The sequence below is a fragment of the Haplochromis burtoni genome, unplaced genomic scaffold (assembly GCF_018398535.1).
Source record: "Haplochromis burtoni strain Fernald_Lab_line unplaced genomic scaffold, NCSU_Asbu1 Contig_1, whole genome shotgun sequence".
In the NCBI taxonomy this organism is placed as follows: Eukaryota; Metazoa; Chordata; class Actinopteri; order Cichliformes; family Cichlidae; genus Haplochromis; species Haplochromis burtoni.
The window spans coordinates 1,277,297-1,300,254 of record NW_024582362.1 but is presented as its reverse complement, the minus strand read 5'-3'; the positions used below and the strand labels follow the sequence as shown (position 1 = coordinate 1,300,254).

At 37.5% G+C, this 22,958-nt stretch overlaps 2 protein-coding genes and 1 long non-coding RNA gene across 5 annotated transcripts in view; 2 read left to right on the top strand and 1 right to left on the bottom strand.

The window, feature by feature from the left end:
* The first annotated feature begins 4,134 nt into the window (after positions 1-4,134).
* si:ch73-206p6.1 (phospholipid scramblase 1) lies at positions 4,135-11,131 on the top strand. 2 transcript variants are annotated; one of them, XM_005912338.2, is made up of 7 exons: positions 4,135-4,220; positions 4,867-4,960; positions 7,194-7,236; positions 7,330-7,550; positions 7,722-7,883; positions 8,392-8,553; positions 8,950-11,128. In XM_005912338.2, the coding sequence occupies exons 2-7, from the start codon at positions 4,892-4,894 to the stop codon at positions 8,977-8,979; spliced, it is 687 nt and encodes a 228-aa protein (XP_005912400.1). In that variant the 5' UTR covers positions 4,135-4,220; positions 4,867-4,891; the 3' UTR covers positions 8,980-11,128. The 2 variants fall into 2 exon arrangements, with proteins under 2 accessions (XP_005912400.1, XP_005912399.1); XM_005912337.3 differs by lacking the exon at positions 4,135-4,220 and adding an exon at positions 4,244-4,611 and having other exon boundaries at positions 8,950-11,131.
* Positions 11,132-15,975: 4,844 nt separating this feature from the next.
* On the bottom strand, positions 15,976-21,484 carry LOC102301562. The gene is made up of 3 exons (XR_315205.2): positions 21,375-21,484; positions 20,057-20,216; positions 15,976-17,865 (listed from the first exon to the last, which is right to left on the bottom strand). It is a non-coding gene; the product is annotated as an uncharacterized LOC102301562 (long non-coding RNA).
* Positions 21,396-22,958, top strand: part of plod2 (procollagen-lysine, 2-oxoglutarate 5-dioxygenase 2) — a 37,334-nt gene continuing 35,771 nt past the window's right edge. For both annotated transcript variants that reach the window (XM_005912336.2, XM_005912335.2), the window contains exon 1: positions 21,396-21,842. In XM_005912336.2, coding sequence (XP_005912398.1) covers positions 21,743-21,842 — 100 coding nt within the window. In that variant the 5' untranslated portion in view covers positions 21,396-21,742. The remainder of the gene's footprint in view (positions 21,843-22,958) is intronic.

The window sequence follows — 22,958 nt, the reverse complement described above, 5'->3', positions numbered from 1 at the left end:
AGGTCTGGGATTAATCCATGTCTAGGAAATCAAGCCAATTTTTTTTTTCCTGCATGTCTTGGATTATTGAGTTTCACTGTAAGGATGACATATGTTCAGAGTTTGACAAAACAAGACATGACTAAAACAAAGGTCTCTACATCAGAACAGTATCTTAAAATCATATCCTTAAGAGATAGGAAGAAAACAAGGAGAAAAGAAGATTACATGGGAACTGGAGTGAGAACTTATGAAAAAAAAAAAACGGATTTTAAGTGTGTGAATCCAAATTTGAAACTGTCGGTTCAAATTGCTGTCAGTATGTACATTACAGGTCAGGAGAGAGGTGCAACAGTGAGTGTATAGCCATGAAACCACACTGTAAAAGACAGTAGAGGTGTTCGATGTTCGGAATATTAAGAAATGATCAACACAGAAAAGTACCATCAGATTTTGATACACCATGCAATACTATCTGTAAAGGATGACTGTGATCCCAGACTCAGTGCCAATTAAGTAAAAGCACAGACAATTAAACACTGTCAGTGATGGATTACCCTCCACAAAACTCATTATTGAGGCAGTGTGAGATCATCTTGACAGAGAACAGAACAAAAGGAAGAAACATCCAAAGAAGAGCTTTGAATGTCCTCCAGTAAGCCTGGCGAACTATTCCTGAAGACTACTTAAAGAAATTACAACAAATCTTGCTTAACAGATTGCAGGCTGTGCTGATGAATAAAGGCGGCCATACTAAATATTGACTTGCAAAATTATTAGAACTGTATAAAGTCTGTTTTGTCCTTATATACTGTATTTTCATCAATACTGCACATATCTCAAAACAGTGCACCCATCATAGTAAAATACAGTATAAGGAAATGAAGGCTGACTTATTTGGACTTAACAAATTCATGCATAGTAGTTTGATATTCTAATAGAGCTTAAATCAGGGAGATCAAATCAACTCACACAACTGTTATAAGTCAATTAGTCTTTCTCCTGTGTAAAGGACCTCAGTCTGAGACCTATAGTCTGACTCTATTCAATCTATAAAAGTTGTGCTCCACTGTCAGGAGAGGACATTTTGGGCCTTCTATGGATGCCAAGAGCACATGGACTTTCGTGAAAATGACAAAAATGATGCAGTTTCCACATTTTATGGCCTCTAGGGAGATTAAATAATAATTTTCTGCAGACATTATAATTTCTTTTGCTAACAATCACATTACTTTTCAATTTAACAGAATTTCAGAAGTTCTATGCCCCTTTGAGCAAGCACTTGGCAACTGTGGAAACAAAAAACTCCCTATAAACAGGAAGAAAATCTCAGGCAGAACCAGGCTCAGGGAGTGGCAGCCATGACTGATTGTGTGTGTGTATGCTAAAAGTGTACTAACTCTTCTGTTGTGTTGACAACCCAACCAACCATCCATCCATCCAACATACAGATATTGATTACATGAAACAGAAAACAAGCAACCAGGTTTTCAGAAAAAACGTCAGACCAAACAAATCAGAGGCAAGTGCTCATCCCTGAAGGTAGCATTAAAACTGAAAATATTCGGGAGCCAAAACCATTCTTTAGCATATCTGTGTTCATGTTTGACACTGATAACCTTGGATCCACATTTATTGGTTCATAGTTATAGTCAAGACAGATTCTTCAAGATTGGCCATGAAAGGAACAAATTATCTTGATGTAAGGGAGGTCTCTGTAAGGTGAGACCTCCCTTAAACAGAATCCAATGAGGCTGCTTCAATCTGCTGAGACGGTGTAAAGATGATTCCCTTCACAGGTCGGTGTCTCGTATACCAGTTGTGAAACAAAATCCCACAACTTCAGAGCTCTAGTGGTGTCAACACACCATCCCTCTGTCATACTATCCATGATCATTGTTAGTGCCTTGGGTGACATGACCATACAACCCAGCTTTATGTGCCTATTGCCAGTGTTGGGGTTGGCACTCAATAAAAAAGTGATGAATTACAAACTAACCATTACTTTCCCTAAAAGCAGTTCAGTATGTTACTTAATTACTGTCACATGATTACCAGTTAGCAATATAAACCTTGTGCTTCAGTCCCACACACCAACACAAATCCCCAACATACATAGAATCTTTCTTTTAGTGTTTACATATGAACACAAAACCCACAACAAAAAGCAAAGATGAAACCAGCTCAAAGAAACAAATGCCACAGTATTTAAGTGTTACTGTAGAAACATGAACAGGCACAAACAGGCTTCAAGCCTGACTGCTCATCACTGTCTTTGTTACCTGATAAAGATCAGTCTCTGGCTCCTGGGCTGGGCATGCACTCAGCTTTCAAATCACTCTGGGTTCTTGGCTAGCTTTGTGTTAGCATGCCGTCTGTGCAGGTGCTTCCAAAGAGCAGAAGTTGTGTTAGGACTATAAAGCAGTTGTTTCTGTTCTGGACGATTTACACTTTGCCATCATTCAAAACTAAAACTAATGTTAAATTATCTGTGGTAAACCGCTCCACCATTTTCCTGCTCCGGAACAGGAACTGAAATCAGCTGATTCCAGCGCAAGTGTGCGAAAAATAAAATGAAATCTTTTTTTTTCTTTTCGTTATATCCACCCAGCATGTAGATAACAAGAAACATTGTAACACAAGTAATGACATAATATTGAGTTACATTACTGAAAAATGTAATGTGATCCAGTACAGTACAGTAATGCATTATTACTATTTTGTGTGCAGATTAGAGTTTAATTAAGTTTAATTAATTTAGTTTATTTAAAATAAATAAATTTAAATGTTAAATTTATGTTTTAGAGTTCATATGCGTTTCCTTCAACTAACTGTTTAAGTAGTCATGAAAAAAAAAGGAAATCTTACCAATAATCCACACAACACAAATGGAAAAATTATTATCAATTTCAACTTAAATTGAATTGATGTGATGTAATGTGATGTTCAGCATATGTCTTTCAACCACATGACCAAAACAAAAACATCTCAACTTCTCAGTTTCAGTAGAATATAACAATAAGAATATATAATATAAAATTATTTCTGTATAGTGATTTTCAATATAAAAAAAATGTTTTTCAAAATAGAAGGAGTTAAGCCAAAGACAGATAATCAGGGTATTAATGCCAAATGAGTGAGTTTAAAGCCAGATATACTGCAGGGTACTTACCCTTAAGGAAACAATCTTAATAAATGCCATCCATGCTTAGGAGGCAGCATATGGTCTTAACATCTGAAAGTCCTCTGGACATTGCACTATTAACTTTATTATCAAACAACAATTGCATCATAGCACTAAAACACAGGAAGACACAAAAATAACATCTGAGAGCTTAATCAAAGCACATAAACAAGGGATTGTAAAAAAAACCAAAAACGTTCTGTAGTAGAAATCACTGTGTGAGATCAGGTCTGATAAACTGTTGTGACTGATTATATTTTGTCTGCATTCAAAAAAAGTTTGACCTTTACGATGCAAAGAAATTAACATATATGACCAAGATCGGAAAGGCTGTTGTGTTTTTTTTTTTAAATATAATATGGATTGAGGCAAAGTAGAAAACTGTCATGTTACTCTTACAAATCAAATATTTACATCTGGGGGGGAATTGCTTTTTGTGTTTTGCTAAAGACGGAAGAAACTACCGGCTTGTTATCAGCAGGCAGTTCAAAAGCACACATATGCGATGTGATTACCATACATGGCAAGGGTTGCTTTCTATGAAGGCACCATTAATATTGGTGTAAATAACCTAACTGCTCGAATTTATTGTAGACTGCTTTGTAAAATCCACAACAAGATGCACAGGTAACAGGATATACTTGAAACCGTTTCACAGAGTTGCGTTTCCTCGTATTTATGGTGACATCAAGAGGATGGAAAAAGAAAATACCAGGAAAACCGATATGCTGCTAACGTGTGCATAATGAATGAATAAATTAAATAGCATTAATTATTAATGTTTGCTTTTTATACTTATCTATTTTTGGTTTGCTTTTGCTTTTGTGTAATGCAAACGCTCTAATCGTGCAAGTTATTCCTTTTTTTATTTTGCTCTATTTTTTTCAGTTCTACTCAAATCTATTTGCTTCTGCTGAGTTCATTTCTATACTCTCATATCGCCATTGGTGCATGAAGATGGGAAGTACAACCACGTCGACCAATGAGATTCGAGTTTTATTCCATTGGTTTGGTTCCGGAGTGGCCCGTTATTATTTTAAGTAGCAGGTTAAAATCGGTGAGTATTTTTTGTCCCTCTTGTAACATCTGGGTATCTCGCGTCTAGTTAGCACTGCGGAGGGCGTGTAGAGACACTTTCGTGTTGATTGTAGCGCGTCGCTTTGAACGACTGGCTCTGTCTGAATCCCAAAGTAGGCAGATCGGGGTGCGCTCTCTGCACCAGCTGACGAAACATTCACGGGTAGTAAACATATTTAACGCGATCGGTCACATAAATCTGCGCTGACTCGATCTGCTTGCTTGAATACGGTCAGTGTGGCTCACACGGGCTTTAGGCCCGCAGTCTTATGTGTAAACAAACGGACTAAGAGGATTTCTCCAGCTGGTGTCTCCCCGTCAGAAGCTCGTCACTTCCAGAACCAACCAAGAATGTCTGTGTCGCCCACCATGTAGGTCTGCAGCCGCTCCCCCACGCTCTGGACTATAACTACATCGCTGTTGGTTAACAAAAAGCATATACTGGACCTTAGAAAGCACAACGATGCCCCCAGGCTCTTCTATCGACCTCAAAATACTAGATAGATGTCGAAAATATACGGATCGTTGTCCATTTGCTTCGGTTTAGCAGCATTTGTTCACGACTGTGATTATACATAAGCAGAAGATGGCGCCATTTCTCAGTTTTAAACACTTTTCATCAACAGGTCTCATCAACTCCCTCTGGACGGTATGAACATGTATGCTGTGCCCAGCCCGGGAATACCAGGCTGTCCCCCAGGATTAGAGTACCTGACGCAGGTTGGTAAAGTACAAGTGACTCTAAATGGAGCAATCTGCATAGCCAAAAGTCTAAATTGATGCTCAAGGCCAGACATAATGAGCAATATTACCTTCCTTCGGGTTCCTAATATTAAATAGCCACCTGACACAGCAGAAAATCACATAGCAGTGAAAACTATGGAAACATACCCTGACTTACTCATCCTTTGTGACTACATAGATTAAAATGCTGTGTAGCATTGACAATATTTCCTCTAAATTAAATAGCTTAAATTAAATGCTTAACCAAACTGACGTAACTAACAACCCTACATATAATGATCACCACTGATGTTCACACAGGCATTCAGACATGTCACAGTAGGAGAGTGTGAAAAATTAAAGAAAAAGTGACTGAATTCTGTGCAAGCTACACTTGTTACACTTGTTGTTAATAGTGACACTTTTGCTTGCTGTGATAAGTCAACATCTGCCCTGTGAATAAGCTCTGTTGGAAAGAGTTGCTAGTTAGTTGAAGCCACCAGTCTTTTTCTTCATTCCTTGCAGCTTTAGCAGCTTTAGGTCCATTCATTAAAGTTGAGAAGAACATAATGAAGTCCATGGTAAAAGTATATTGATCCACTTAAAATAAAGTGTTTATTCCAGAGGGTAAGTTGTTATAATTAGTAAAAGATGTGAGACCGGGCTGTTCTGATCCAATCAAAGGCTGTCTTTCAGAACAAAAAAAAAATCAAGTCATCAGAGATAGATTGGTACTCATATGCTAGACTGTTTGTTCCCACTGCTTTGCTCAGCTTCTAGAGCTCCATTTAAAGTTTGACAAATTTGAACAGTGACAAAAACTTGTCTAGATTAACTGGCTAGCAAAAGTTTGTAGATGAGGCAGTGGCTCTCACATCCTTACTCTGCTGCCATAGCAACAACTCTTTTCTCTGATCCCTCTGGCCTCGCCTGCGCCTCATTGCCTTCATCCTTTTTTTGTTTTAGAAAAAGCTTCTTACGTTCCAGCTTAGTTACCACCAGAGGCCAAAAGTGACAAACACAGTAATGGGAACGCTCCCTCTGTCTCTTCTGGCCTCGCTCTCATAAAATGAGTGTGTGCCAAGTGATTTGAAGTTTATCTGCTGCTTGAATGACCCAAAGAGGGGAGAAAAATACCCTACTACCATTTTTGATAAGAGTTATCATAATTCGGGGGGGAATGTATTGATCCAGGGCTATAATTCTTCTATTCTATTGATTATTTCTATCTGAGATCCAGGGCTACTCATTAAAACAATGAACTATAAAAATAACAGTGAAACGAACTGTTTCAGTGTTATTTTTATAGTGCCAAATCACATCAACAGTTGAGTCATGGCAATTTAATAGTAAAGTAAAAACCCTAAAATAGTGAAGAGAACTCCCCCAAAATAACACAACCCCCTATAAGCAATCACCTGGCAACAGCAGGAAGAAAAACTCCTTTTAATAGGAAGAAACCTCTGGCAGAACCAGGCAGGGTCAGATGTAGAAACGTTTTCTTAGAGTTGCATGAGGGTGGCATGGAAATCAGATTAGGTGGCAAAATCAAAGCCATTTCTTTACACATATGCAGGTGTTACCTTCTATAATATGTACTATATATGGATAAATACATTAAATGCAGTAAGTATACACATGTTTCATATAAACATAATCTGTATCTTTCTTGGACCAATAAGTATACAATCCAGAAAAGTACACAACATGACATGGATCAGTTAGAAATTTCTTCACTCTTCTTATTAGAAATAATCAAATTGTTACACGCCTAAATTTACACAAAACGTCAAAAATGTGCCGTGGGTTGCTACTGACAACAAGAAACAAAGCCATTTTGGTTTAGGGGCTGAACCATTTTTAATGAGGGGGGGGGTTATACAGTATATTTCATTTTAGAATTGATATTCAACGCTAATTGAAGCTAGGCTCAAAGTGTTAATGATAGATTATTTTAATAAACAACTGTCATATGCAAATCTTGGGTGGTACTAGAGGTGGGAAAAGATTATTTTAGGGTGGCACATGCCACCACATTAGATCCGCCCCTGGAACCAGGCTCAGGGAGGGGGGGGGCTGTTTCCTGTGACTGGGTGGCGGTGAGGAGAGGGAGAAATAATACAGCACCTGTTCTTTATGTTTATGCCAGCATATATAACACTACGCCACCAACAGCTGCTCCTCTCAAGTGTTACATAAAAAAAATAACATTGCTTATGTGGTTTTCTAGGTAGATCAGCTGCTCATCAAACAGAAAGTTGAGTTGATTGAAGGTATAGTACGTAAATAGTTTACTACATTCATATTTTAAGGATGTCTTTAGCGACAGTTGTTCAGTGTTTTGTTTTTGTTTTTTATCCATGCAGCTCTTATTGGTTTTGAAAGCAATAATAAGTATGAAGTCCGTAATGTCATGGGCCAGAATGTCTTCTACGCTGTCGAGGAGAACGACTGTCTGAGTCGACAGTGTTGCGGTCCCCTGCGCTCCTTCACCATCCACATCCTTGACAATTTTGGACAAGAAATCATCACTGTCACCAGACCACTTAAGTGCATGTCATGCTTCTTCCCTTGTTGTCTACAAGAGGTGAGAGTAACTACGTTTAGACACATCCTCTTTGTATATGTTAAATTACAGTATTTCCCTTTGATCACCAAATCACTCATTGTTTACACCTTGCACCACATCTGTGATTTTTACATGTATTTTTAAAAGCTGACTAGAAATGAAACTGTTCTTTAATAACGCTTCATTCAGCTGGAGGTGCAGGCTCCCCCCGGCAACACAGTGGGCTATGTGATACAACAGTGGCATCCCTTCTCCCCTAAATTTATTGTTGCTAACGAACACAACGAACCTGTACTGAAAATTCATGGGCCTTTCTGCGGATGGAGCTGCCTTCCAGATGTTGACTTTGAGGTGGGTTTACCCAAACACAGAGAAATCCGTGAAATTTGTGAAAACACAACATGACATGGTTACATTCACACCCACTGGACATTATTTTTTTAAAGGAAGCCTCCTCGTGCTCTGAAGCGAGAAATGTGTTTCCAGTAACACAAGCCCATGGCTCGGATGAAGCCACTGCACAGGGCATGCTCTTGTGTGGCATAGTGTAGGCTTTGTTCCATGGCTCAGCTAGTTTTATTAGATTGAGCTGTGAAGGGGATTTGGGTCAGTGATACAGGCCTTTTGCCAGATCCAAAGAAAGGGTAACTGAAGCATGATATTACCATCCCCTAGCTGCTTTGAACTCATTATGGAGCGTACAAATCTCAGATTTCAGTGGCAGCGGGCAAAAAACAAAATCGAATTATGAGCTGTTCGATGATCCTGTTCCAGTAAAACCAAACAAGTCCAGGGAATGACCTTTACGCTAATGCAACACATGTGCACAATTTGTTTTCTTATGCAACTCTTTCCACAGATTTTAACAATCGATGAAGTCAGCAAGATTGGGAAAATCAGTAAGCAGTGGACAGGGCTTCTTAGGGAGGCATTCACAGATTCAGACAACTTTGGTATCCAGTTTCCCATGGATCTGGATGTGAAAATCAAGGCTGTGATGATCGGCGCATGTTTTCTCATTGTAAGTTCAACCTTCACTTACCTTTTAATCAAAATGATTATATGATGTATTAACCTGTCATGTTAAGGCTTTGTAAAGGATATAATTTTAGAGTTCTTGAGCTGCAGATTAGGTGTAATTTTCAACACAGTCAACCAGCAGCTGACCGACTGACTTGATGTGTAACTTTGCCCTCATTTAGTGGGAAATGTGGTTTAGAATCACGTGAATTTCAACTAATAGAAAACAGAGTTTGCTAAATTCTTTCAATATTTTTTACTTTTCTAGAAAATTGGCAGTACAAATTTTATATATGCTTTGGCTGATGCATTTTAACAGATGATTAAGCATTACATCGTTACATTTTTATTTTAAACATTTTTATGAACGCTTTCTTTTTCCTTATTTTGCATACAGGATTTCATGTTCTTTGAGTCAACTAACTAGGAGCCAAACCGCATTTCCTTGTACCTCTGCAAGAAGAACGAGGCCTCAAAGCCATGATGATTAGTCCCAAATGCCCTAACATCGAACAGCCTTCAAAGGAATAGTTTAAAGAAAGTACCAAATGGTACCTCAACGTCAACACTTTGCATGAACAAAGAAATAGAAGGTTTGTTTTAGTCTTAGCTGCTCAGGTTTGTTGCAAAATCATGTCATTGGGCTGAAAGTGCAAAATGCAGTTTTAGTTTAGCCAGTGTTCATGAAGATTTCATTATTATAATTATTATCTTGTATTTATTTAAAGGAAATGTTTTTTTTTAATATATTTTTTGCTGTGTGTTTTACATTGTGACCATTAAGTCAATCTGGAACCCCGAAAAAACTTTGCTATTACTGCAAAATAATGTTTAGGGTAAAGATACATTTATATACAAGGAAACAAAAACAGAGCACAGTGGTGTAGGAAAAAATGGTTTGGTGTTAATATGATTAGTATGAAACCCTCATATGCAATTTGGTCACATTACAAGTAAAGATACTAATTTACTTAATCTACTCTGCTTGTATCTACTGTGTGAGAACTAAGGAACTCGTTTAATTCAGTTATCTGTAGTTCGGATATCCAGTGCCCTGTTTTTTATTGCTTTATGTTTTGGTCATTTGCCACACATAGCGATGTCTGTGCGCACTGCTTTGAACAAGTGTTTGTGTGTCTGTGAGCTATGATTGTACTTGTCTGTGAACAGAAGTTATAATACCATAAAAAAAAAAAAATTTTCCACAGTTTTTTTTTTTTTAAGGAAAGGGTGGGTGGGAAGTAGAAAGGATGTGCTATAAGCTTGACATACTGTTCTTGTCTTCCCCACTAGAGGGAGCTAGATATTCATTTAAGAATAAGCAGCCCAGATGAACGATATAAATACTTGCTAATGTTATTAGTATCTGATGACATTGTATATTTTTTTGATAAACTCAGGTTGAAATGCATGCTACTACTGTATTACAGTGTTGGTCACTACTGGCTCTGGACGTTACACACCTGCACCTGATACTATGAACATAAAGCGTTCACTGGTTTGTTTTCTTAAATCATTTTGTACATTATATGATTTTAATATCCATATATTGCTTCCATTTTCTTTTATATTACATTTAATTTTGATTATGTTTACCTTTTACATTAATATCCTATATGACAGTTTTACATGTATCACAATATTGTAGTTTCCAGTACAATAGAGTAATATTTTGCAGAAAATGAACATTGGTACTCTTTCACCATACTTCAATTTAAAATTATAATACATATTAATTGTGGCAATCGGTGTGATTAGGGGTGGTATAAAGTATTGTAGCAAAGGCGTTATGTGTCAAACATTCTTTGTGAAATATTTTTTTCACCATGACTGTGTAATCTGTGACTTTACAAACCTGAAAAATTAGCCTCCATCATAAGCCATTTTTACATATTAATACTTAAGCTTTTATTTTTGTAAAAGTACTATATACTGCCAGTTGGAAGAGATAATATTGCTGGTGTAAACTTACATTTTTTTTTGGTGTCCAGAGTGTTTTATTCTGCCTTTAATATATTGACACTTGTTTTTAGAATAGCCATAAGTGGATATATTTCTCTCTTTATAAACATAATTTTTTAAACCCCTTAATTATGCGAAACCTAAATAAAAACTTAATAGATGTCTTTTATGAAGTCTGTTTTTTTTTTCTTTGCATACAGTTGGTTAAGATAATACTCAGTTGAAATAAAATCCAATCCTATTCTCGCCACTAGCATGGGCCTTTCCTTTTCTTATAATACAGTAGTAGTATAAGATGCTGGTGCTAGATCCTCTGAAGGCTCTTTGATTGTGTTTAAACGCCAAAAAATTCAGCCAGAATGTGATCTTAAAAAAGGGAACTTTGCTATTTTCAGTCAGTTATATAACAAAAACAGTTAGAGTCCTTATTCTTCTACTTTTGCACTATTACTGTAAACTGATAAACTGTTTAGTCACGCAATGAATGGAAATGAGCTACGCTTAGATTGTGCAAATAGTCCATGGAAAAACATCAATAAAAAATAAAAAGAACTGTGATGTGTGATGTTCTTTTGATTTCAATACTAAAATGAGTAGAAACTGACCATTAACAACCACTGATAGTGAAAAAGTTAAACTTTAGTACTATGAATGAACTTCTTTGTTATAGTCATTTCAATATGTTTAATAACAATGCTCAGACCTTGTAAACAGTTATGTAAAGGCACTGTGCTTGGTAACCACCTTCATCTGGTCTTTCATCGGTTTCCTTAAAACATCTTTGTTAATGTTTCTGAATGTTGAATTTTTAATGGAAAAACCTGATCTGAGGTGCAGAATGAAGAGGGAAACGAAAACTATTCATTTTCTCCCTTCTGAAATAAGCTGCAAACCTTCATTGGATAAGTCCAAGTAATTCTCATTTACAACAGCCTTTTCAACAACAGCACCTTTTGTTATGACATTTATTCAATGGAAAAATTATCTGCTGTGAAAATACTCGTATCTTTTGATGAGCCTGGTGTTTATGAAAATTATCATTACTAAGTTATATTAAGAGCTTCCTTATAAGGTAACTATTTAAGGGCAAATTTCTCTTATATATAGGGTTTGTATTATACTTAAGGATATGTGTGAATCATGGCAAATATCAAGTTTCAGCTATTTTTGTGGTGCAGATGGTTTTCATGTTATATGGCAATATTTTCCGGAATACATGATGTCCTACTTCTCTGAGTGGTACAGATAATTAAGCTGTGGTTGGAAAATAGTGTGGAGGAGTGCACGTGGAGGAGGGAGGATGTGATTAAAAATAACACTTTATGCCATTTTTTCCTTTTTTTCTGATCATCAAATAAAATTCTTCTCATGACATAGGTATGGCAGTGGTTATATTTGCAGTAGTACTGAGGTGGATAGATGGTCAGATTGTTGTGGACGGGCGATGTCTATGATAGAGCAAGTCACATTTTCTGTATGTGCAAGTAAGCCTAGCTCTTCTAGGCTTCAAGTGACATCCATTCTTTTATTAAAGGGTTTATGAAAGGGCTGTAACACACACACAGATTCTAGATCTGACCAACCTTCTCAGCCGTGGGCAAAAGATGACAACCAATAAAATTATAAAAGATAATTTATTAGTACACTGATCATAAAAGTGAAGGGACAAAATAGTCCAGTGTCCCACTTGCAAAAGGGATAGAACACACAGTTCAAGCTATGCCACACTTCACTATGGCGACAACTTTAACAGGAAACAACAGTTGTCCTCCAAGACCCAACGCCCTGTAAGTAAAGGGCTGATAATCACTCTAGCCTCAGTAAACCAACTCTGCCTTTAGGCTGTGCCACATAGTAGGCACAGAGAAACAAAATATCACAGCATTGTATTGGGTATAAATAGACCACAGTATCAGTACAATCAAATACACTGCCTTCAATTAATCCAACCCCATAACAACCACTCGTTCACAGCAATTGTGACACACAAAAAACCTCCCAAACTAGTGCCCAATACCCACAGCAAAGATGGAGATGAGTAAATATAGGCAATACTAGTCCACTATATTACAGGGGCATCACTATAGCAGCTCAGTATAAGCCAGTGTAAACAAGCCAAGTCACCAAGATGTTTTCTTTGTATATTAGAACTATATGCTAACTTTAGCATTCTAACACAAATACATATACAGTATAGCTACTATTAGCCGGTCTCCTGTTCATAAGGGATTGCTACAAGAATCAATAATCAGGAATCCTTCATTGGTTTGGCAGATGTATAAACCAATACACTACAGAGACACTGTGACTGCACGATTATTTGACTTCATTAGTCTCTCACATTGTTGTGGAGAAATTTTGACCCACTCTTCTTTACAGTGTTGCTTCAGTTCATTGAACTTTACAGACATTTGTTTATGTACAGCTCTTACGGTACTGGTATGTTAATTAGGTTAAGGTCTGGACCTTTACTGGGCTATTTACTGGGCAACACCTTGATTCTTTTCTTTTTTAGTAATTCTGTAGATTTATTGCTTTCTTGGCTATATGTCATGTTGCACAACTCAGTTTTGGCCAAGCTTTAGGTGTTAAACAGATGACCTCACATTTTATTCTAGAATACTTTGGTATACAGAGGAGTTCATGGTCACTTTAGTGACTTTAAGGTGACAGTTGGTATGAGCGGTGTTTGGTTTTCACCAAATGTGGCAGTGTGCATCAAACATCTCCAAATTGTTCCAGTGTTTAGCTTTGTTCAAAAGCAACTTTCCAAAGACATGTAATTTTTAGAGAGTGGAGGCTTTCTTCTGGCAACCCTTCCAGATAAACCATATTTATTTAGTCTTTCTCCAATTGTGCTTAATGAACTTTTACATTTAATATGCTAACTGAGGCCTGTAGAGTCCAACGTGTAGCTCTGCAGTTTTTCGGAGTATTGTACAGTCTGAACTTGACGTGGATTTACTGGGATGTCTAGTCTTTGGAAGATTGTGGCACACACCTGAATGCTCCAGACCAGCAAACTGACAAAACATCTGCTTTTATAGATGTCCTCATACTTGGTCATCATCAAATTAATGAGGTATATTTGATTAGCAGCACATGGCTGCTAATTACCCTGTTAATTCCTATGGAAACAGAGAGTGTGTACCTAACTTTTTAAGTACATAACCTCACTAACATAACTAAATATAATCTATTTTTCTGACAACTGTAATTCTGTACTTAAACTTACCCTGGTTTTCAACCATGAAAAAAGAGGAACAGTTTTTTGAGATTAACAATGTAGCGCTATGTAGATGCCTGCAAAAATGGTAACACACACAGCTAACATTTCACCACAGCTTGTTACAAATATTACCACCAGGTGTAAAACTGTCACCTTTGAACTCTTTGTGACCCCACATTTCAATCAACACCACTGGGAACTTTATCTGTTGTGAGGAGCAATCCCTTTATTGTTGCAAATTCAATTTAACAAGGATTTAGAAGACTTCCTTAGAAAAAAATCACTCTCCTTTGACATGTACTGTAAAAGAGCGCACATTTCAGAATTTACTGGAGTTGTTACTGCTGTTACTGCTATAAGCTATCATGTTTCCAAGGAACATTCCACATTTGTTAGGAATTAAATATTCAGACCACACAGAATGACCTCACTGATGTCGGTGCGGCAATTTTGATGCCTGACATGTTCCAGACTGTGAAAAACAGTCTGGAAAAACAACAATGTTTTGTGCAAAACATTTGAAACTTCATTATAATTAAACACATTTGCTTTCGATAACTGTGTAATATTTTGCAATACATATACTTAAAAATGACACAATTGGTTACACAAAAAATAAACATCTGTGAGTCAAACATATTTAATATACTACAACAGTGGTGGGTTAAGCAGACGTGTCGGTTCGGGAAACTAGATGGGCTGAATTATTTGTATTCCTGACTTGTGATTTACAACATTAAAAAGTATTTGAAGTCAAGCTGTAGTTCAATATTGACGTTGCAATGAAAAAATACAAAATCAGATCAAAAAAAAATTTGTCAAACATTACAAAAATATAACCGTATTAATTCGAATAAAGTATTAACAATCTATACTTTTAAAACTGTATTTGCAGATTGTGATTTCCTTTGTTAGAAATCATAACTGTGATATGAAACAAATTTATTCTTCAGCTCTAGCAACAAGCCAGCATTATAGTAGTGATCGATTCAGAAGTTTGGCTGATTATTTTATATTAACTGAACTGCTTGGTGTAATCACTCTGCATATTTTTAATGATGTTGAAAGATGTTAAAATTCATTTTAACATCTGTTAGCATTTGTCATGCATGCAATAAGCATATCCTATTAGTATTGTGATAAATCTGCGAAACCCAAGCTGGAATAGAAAACACGTTTTCTCATTACATTTGCTGTTCTGCTCTGAGAATAAAATGGAACGCAGATTGCTCTGTGTTGCAGTGACTACAATTGTCTCCCAACAGTATACAGAGAGTGGAATTTCTGGTATCTGTATTTTAAACCCAGGGTGATAAACAAATGGCTGAAGCAACATCTGTGCAAACGGAGCCTAAGAAAACACTATATACACACAAGGGTAGAAGAAAACAGATGCAAAGAATAAAATGGGGGATGGTTGTTTGCTTTTACACTGAAATAAGAAAGACTGGACTGGAGTCAGTTTAGACTGCCCGTGCCTATGAAGGTAAGTGTATCAGAAACAGCTTGTTTACAAAAAAGATTTAGAAGCTGTTTTAATTTGTAAATAAAAAAAGAAAGAAAGATTTTTGACAAACTAGTCAAAAAATGAAACAGACATTTGTGTTTTAGAGAGTTTTTTGTTTTTTTTTTGTTTTTTTGCCGCCTGTCCCGTTTGGCTCTTTTGCCATCAGAATTGAGAGAGATTTTTTTTAAGACCAACACTATAATACATGTATATACAGAGCTGTGGAAAAAGTATTTGCCTGCTTCTTGATTTCTTATTTCTTTGCAGATCTGTCACACTTAATGTTTCAGATCATCACACATATTGTAATATCAGACAAAGATGATTGAATGTTAGTGTCAGTTCTTATCCAAACCTACCTCACTCTGTGTGGAAAAGTAATTGCCCCATTGTTAAATCCTGAATTAAGTGTGGAAAGTCACATGAGAAAGTCAAATCTCAATCACTTGAGTAGAAACTGTCTGAGAAACTGAAGTAGGCTGAAAGATCTCAAAAGCAACAGATCATACCATGATCTAAATCAGGGGTGGGGCAACTTCAGGCCTCAAGGGCTGGTGTCCTGCAGGTTTCAGATATCACTCTGGGTCAACACACCTGAACAAATGATTCGTTTGTTACCAGGCCTCTGGAGAACTTCAAGACATGCCGAGGAGGTAATTTAGCCATTTGAATCAGCTGTGTTGGATCAAGGACACATTTAAAACCTGCAGGACACCGGCCCTCGAGGCCTGGAGTTCCCCACCCCTGATCTAAATAAATAAAGAACAAATGGGAAACAAAGTAACTGAAATCTATCCGCTTGTAAAGGGTTACAAAGATGTTTCTAAAGCTTTGAGATGTCAGAAAACCATTATCCACAAATAGAAAACACTGAGGAAGGTTCCCAGGAGTGGCTAGCCTACCAAAATTACTCCAAGATCACCTCAACAGCTCATCCAAGAGGTCACAGAAGAACCCAGAACATACTGTAAAGAAGTGCATGCCTCACTTGTTTTAGTTAAAATCAGTCAAAGTTTTCATGATTTAACAATAAGAAAGAGACTGGGCAAAAATGTCATCCATGGATTACGAAAAGGGTTAGGGTGTAGAACTAACACAGCATTTCATTAAAAGAATATCAAACCAGCAGTGAAACACGGTGGTGGTAGTGTGATGGTCCGCTGCTTCTGCTGTAACTGGAACCATGAATTCTTCTCTGTACCAGAAAATCCTAAAGTCCAGTTATCGTTTCAAATCTTCAAGCTCAAGTACACTTGGATTATGCAACAGAATAATGATAAAAAAAACATAAGCAAGTTCACCATTAAATGGCTAAAAAAAGAAAACAAAATTAAGGTTTTGGAATGGCCTAGTCAAAGTTCAAACTTAAATCTGATTAGGATGCTTTGGCATAACATTAAAAAAAGCTATTCATGCTAAAAATCCTCTAGTGGGACTAAATTAAAACAATTCTGGAAAGATAAGGTGGCCAAAATTCCTCCACTGCGATGTTAAACACTTGTGCCAGTTATTGCAAACGCTTGATTGCAGTTGGCATATATAATTGGAGACATATCAGTACTAAATGTTAAAGCGAGGGAAGTGTCTGATTATACTCCCGATCCAGAAGTGGGACAGTGGGGATAGGCACTGTCTTGCTGAAACAGCCACAGGGTGCCGTACTGCTTCTACCTACTATTGAAGCTGGAAAGCTAAAGACTAGAGCACAGTGGGAACAATAGTAAGCAGTATAAACATAATGAGCAAACCAAGTAAAAACAGGACTGTTTAATATTTCGTAAAATTTATGACAAAACCACAACCCTTTGGTAGTTGATGACATCTTAAAAACTGTGGGAAAAAGGACCAAAATCCTACTCTACACTTTCTAAATTGTGAACTTAACCACACACCCAAGCTTCCCCTGTGACCACTGAGATATAGATGTCACATATCAGATGCACTGAACCAACTACTGTCAGTGAACAGAATCAAGGCAACAATTACTTGTCCTCCAAACTGCATTTGGAAAACCAAATTAGTAGGGTATGTACACATATTTATAGTGATGAGGTGGCACTATATTGGCAGGTTTACTACAAGGTTGAATCTTCTTTTCCTTAACCCACTTCTGGTACACATTTTGAGGCCTTGTGGTTCTAACTTTGCCGCCTAATGATGACATTCAAATGAAAGTCTGGAAAAAAGAGCTTATTATATGTGTCTCAAAACTCCAGCTTGTCCAGTAGAAATGGACATTCATAAGACTAGAACTCACATATATTTAAGAATTGCAAGAAACTATACACTTGATAAATACAAACTGCTGCCTCAAGTGGTTACAGTAAGCTGTGGCCTGTTTTCAGTAGATAAAAAGCCATCCACGTAAAGAGGGAATTAATCCATATCTAAACCCTTTCCCCTTGTGCAGCTAGACTCTGTGACTATAACAAATGTGCACGCTGTGCTATTTAAAGGTCTTTGGTCTAAGATTAAATGCAGTGTTACCTTCTAGCACTTCCTTCGAGGAATCCCTCAGCCACACCCTGGGCCAATGGAAGCCCTAAAATCCCATAAATGTGACCACAGGAGCCAGGCGATGACGTGGTGACGTACTGGGTACTCGGGAAGATGACCTGCTGAAGTAAGAAAAATGAGTTTTACTCTTTCCATTGATCTGGACTAGTAATTACACTTTCTGTGAAGTGATCAAAGCATTGGGATAAAAATAAAACCCATTCTTTTACAATCACAGTGCAGTTGCGGGTTCTCATGAATGCTTTAGGGGTTTCTGTTATATGTGACTCACCAGTGCAATTGCAAAACCATACCAGAAAAAGAGGGTTGTGTTAAAAATAGAGCACAAAGTAGAACAAAATCCAGGGCCAACTGACAGATAGTCAATATTCTGGTTTATATATTTCCTAAACTATTGCACTGACATGAATTAAATGAGTAATATATATTATTCTTTACATTTTATTCTCACTATTGTTTGTGTTAGTTACCAGTTAATGAGCAGTTTTGTCTTCAATTGTCCCTGTTTCTCTCATCTTTTTAAGCCATTTTTGCTGTTTTCTGTTCAGTATTGAGCATCTTCTTTGAGACCTGTCTCCCTAATGAATCATCTGTTTCTTCTTGCAGCTTGATTAAATTTAAGCAGCGCTTTTAAACCCACTGTCTCCACAACACTGCCAAAAATAGAGGATGGTCTGCTGTCGTCAGGGAGCTACAACACTATTTAGCCTTTTACTCACTTCAAGTGACAGTGAATGCTGGAGGCTTGTGTGTTCTTGTTTTCCACAAAAATGAGCTTAAATTAAAAGGTGGGCTTAAGAACACACCACCTGTGCTGCAGGAAACTTTCAAACAGCCGGCATTCCTTTTAAAGGTTGATAAACAGCTGTATTTAACCGTGTTGCCATCCAAAGTCTCCAAGTATCCCTGATACGCAGGCAGATAGAGTGGGGATAATGAGGTCCAGGTGTGTCTTGTTGCAACGATGAGCTAATGGCGTCCTACTCTGCCATTACCCCCGTCACAGCAGCCATCTCCCAGTTTCTGTACCCTGCACTTGCCCATTTTTGTGTAATTAAATGCAATTTTCTCACCCACACCACATACCCAATGTTTAAACTTGTCAACAGTGCTACTGCCACCACCGTGGACTCTTGACATGTCATTACTTCAATCTTCAGTGCAGACAAAACTCTATAGATGGCCTCCTGCTTTTTTTGCAGCTCTATGGTATGTCACATTTCCAATTACTGTCTCTGGCAGAAAATGAAATACCCTGTATGACTTCTGGACATTTTTGTCAGGGTGTAATCAAATCTAAAGAACATTACATTAGCTTTTTCAGATATCTAATGGATATTTAGTCAGTGAACTGAAGCAATGGTTGTAGCATATTCCTGTCACAAGCTTCCAAAATAAAACATTAGGTTTTGCACCACAAACACTTTTATTTTCCAGCTGCAGAGAGTTCCCTCACAAACCCACAGGGCAAAAATCCCTGTTATAAGTTATATGTTTGGTGCTGAGCTGTCAAATTGCTTTAATCCTTCTTTTGGCTGTGAATGATTGGACTGAAATTTTTGCAAAAGTGCAAAAGCAAGGGTTGTTCTACTGTTATAACTTGGTCTGCGTTAGTTTGAGTTTCCGAATAGGAGGAATCTCTGTTGTTGAAAGTATTTCTATTCAAGACAGACAGCAAGATTTAAAGGGGTAATTTTCTCATGACACTAATGACACACTAATTTCAACAAGCGTGCCTGCCCAGTGCTTGCTATAGTGTCAGTTACACACTGACTTACCAAAAAAGAAGAAATTAAAAACAAAAACAAGAGAACAGCTGAAATCAAAGTCAAACATCCAATACCAACTTTCTGGCATGACTCTACATTTTATAGTTCTATCAGGGCCTCACTGGAAAGAAGTAATAAAGGTTCTCACTCTAAATTTAAAACCACGATTCTGGTGATGTCATTAAGCAAAACAATCTTCTGGCAGTGATTACAACAGCCATGCAAAGTGTTTACCAGGAAGAAATGGTCTGAGCTGGGGGACAAGTCTGTTACTCTTAATAATGAACCAGGGACACAAATCACAGAAGGCATTAGTTTCAGTGTCAACTAAAACACAAGGAAACACAAATACAATGTGACAGTTAATGAAAGCCAGATTTATCATCTGGTTTCTGCTTTCTCCTTCATTTCTTCTTGTTGAGGGCATACAGCAGCTCTAACATGTGTAGTATTGCATAGCTGCTTCATATATGTCGATCAGCTCCATTATGTTACAGGATTCCCTACTGTATATCATCACCTGGATGAGGATCTGCATTTGATGGGACCAGTTGGTCCTTGGGAGGATGGTCTACTCAACCAACAGGACATATACATGAAATGATCCATAGCCAGGAAGATCGCATGGGATTCCAGCAACAACCGGCTGCTGTCCGTGCTGCCATCAGGGAGCCTGCAGCCTGCCAAGACAGAAAGGATGAGGAGCTTTTATCCTACTCGTAGCTGGACTGTCACATAAGCTGCGCATTCTAACTGTATAAGTTTACATGTCTAATCGTATATGTATTCAACTCGAGCTATTGCTATAATACCAAATTATTTACACTCAATTATAAGGATTATTTAACTATTCAAGTAAGTAAAAAGGAAAAACTTTCTCATACTGTAATTTCTCTAATGGAAAAAAAACGGATGGCCAAACAGTCTCCTTCAGGATTTTGCTTTTCTGGTAGAGTGCAGAATTCCTGGTTTCATCATTTATGGTAAGCAGCAAAGCAGCTTCAGCCACACTGCTACCACCATGTCTGATTGTTCTCATGTTCATTTTATGAAATGTGGTATTAGTTTTATGACAAATCTAATTGGACTCAAACTCCCCAAAAATTCAGCTTTTGTCTTTTCACTCCACGGGATATTTTCTCAAAACTCTTGGGGATCATCAAGAGTTTTCTTTTGGGAAATATGAGATGAGCCTTTGTGTTCTTTTTAATCACAGTGGTTTTGGCTTTGAAACTCTCCCTGTGGATGTTGTTTTTGGCCAGTCTATTTCTTATTACTGAATCATAATAACTGACCTCAACCGAGGTCAGTTATTTAGACATTGTTCTGTGTTTTTCTCCCGAAAAATGTGGTTAATCACTGTTAAATAATTTAAAATATGCATCAGATAAGTCTGTATAGCATATTTTCCCCTTGAATATTGAAATAATGATGCAAAGAAACAAACAAACAAACAAACAAAAACAAACAAACAGCTTTGTCTGGTTTTCTTTGTCTAATGATATCCTAATAATGTATTATTATTTTTGTTTTTTGACCATCTGAAACATCTAAGTGTGAGAAATATGCAAGAAAGTAAGAAAGAAAACAAGAAGTTGAGATAATAAATAATAAATAAATAAAATAAGTAAAACTTATTTTTTTATTATAGTTATAAAGGAAAGTAATTTCTGGAAACGGACTTTTATATATATATATATTTTTTACACTAATGAACTGTTTCAACTTCCCTGCAGAAGGGGAGCAGTGTTGGTCAACCAGATGCCATGTGCTCAGGGGGGAGGGGACAGTTAACAGCCGACGGGGTGCGGGGTTCAAATACAGCTGCGCTTACTCACACTTTTCGCGTAGGACGTCCCTGTGCCAGGGGTGAATGAATACCGTTATCTTTTCCTCTGCACCGTCTCACTTCATAGGCTTTACCGGGAACTCAAGCTGCAGCTGCAATTAAGGAACCACGCCTGTTGCTATTTAATTTCCCTGAATTGTAGCACTTATACGACAGCTCACTAGAGCTAAAAGAATAGTTACAGGCTCCCAACCAGAAATCACACTACTCGTTGATTTTTTTTCCTAAATCCTCCCTTATTAATTGTATTATCGCGAGAGCCAATAGTACGAGCCTCCTGGGCTGATCTTGACCACTGCTGCCGGGCTGGGAGTTAATATCCCAGCTCTCTGACCTGGAGCACGCACTATAGCAGAGATGGAATACCTCATTTTTTTAGTGATTTCATCCTCGATCAAGTTTGCAACTTCTGTCTTGTCCAATGATGTTCCTCAAGCCCCTGTGCCAATTCCTAAAGGTAAGAAACGATTAAAAAAACAAAACAAAACAAAAACTTTCACTTCTTGTTTAGATACTGGCAAATATGGCTACTTTGACACCGCCACTGGCTACATCACATTTTACTGCGTTTACATGTTGCTGTATTTTCCTGCGTCTGAGTTGTCATGCCAACTGTGCAAATACAAAGTTGTGTAGGTTATTTTTCTGGCTGTAATTTCCGGTTACATGATGTCTACATGAGACGCAGGTTGCCTGCCTGCGGCTCCCTATGTGGGAAAGTGAATATGTCTAGCGCGACATATGTCGGAACGTAAAATTACATGATGTTGCTTGACAGAAGAGTCGTCTGCGGTTTCTCACAATCCTGTTTTTATTTGTTTGGCTGCACACAGCGCTGGCTTTTCATAAAGATGTCAGGCTGTAAATTTCACTGCGAGAAATAACTAACCAATTGCGGGCGAGTCTTTGATGATTTCACTAGTTTCCCCTTATTCTGCATTAAGACTAAACATTCAAATCGTTATTGACTCAACCTAGATCCTAGTGAAATCCCCGAGTATATCATTTTATTTATTAATTTATTTATTATACAGAAAACAAGCAATTATGTGATTGAGATACAGAGAAACGCCTGTAAACGTGTTATAATTTAAGGTTTATGGAACAGAGCCAAACACTGCTCAGATCTTGAGACAGGCTTTATTCTGATGTAAAGGGATAAGCTCCTTGAAGCAAATCGTGTCACATTTTTATAGACTTTGGGAGGGGGAAATCCACCCTCTGCTAACACGTAGCTGTCGTTAAACTGCTCTAAATTACCCTCATATTATTCCCGTTTAGCATGACTTCTTCCATAGTCACAGAGCACCTTGTAAAACCTATAGACAACATAAGCAGATGTTGTGGCTTGTGTTTTAGTTAAATCTGGAAATCTGATTCTTTTCAAATGATGCATCTGGGATCATTTGAAAAGCTGGGAGATTTGACTATCAGGACACAACAGCTGCTTTCAGTCTCTACAGGCTTGTTTTGTCATCTGCTCTGGACTAACCAAGCGCCTTCCACACAGTAGCCACATTAACTTTACGAGGGATATAATGTTTTATTGTGAAAGCCTTCGATCACTAAACTG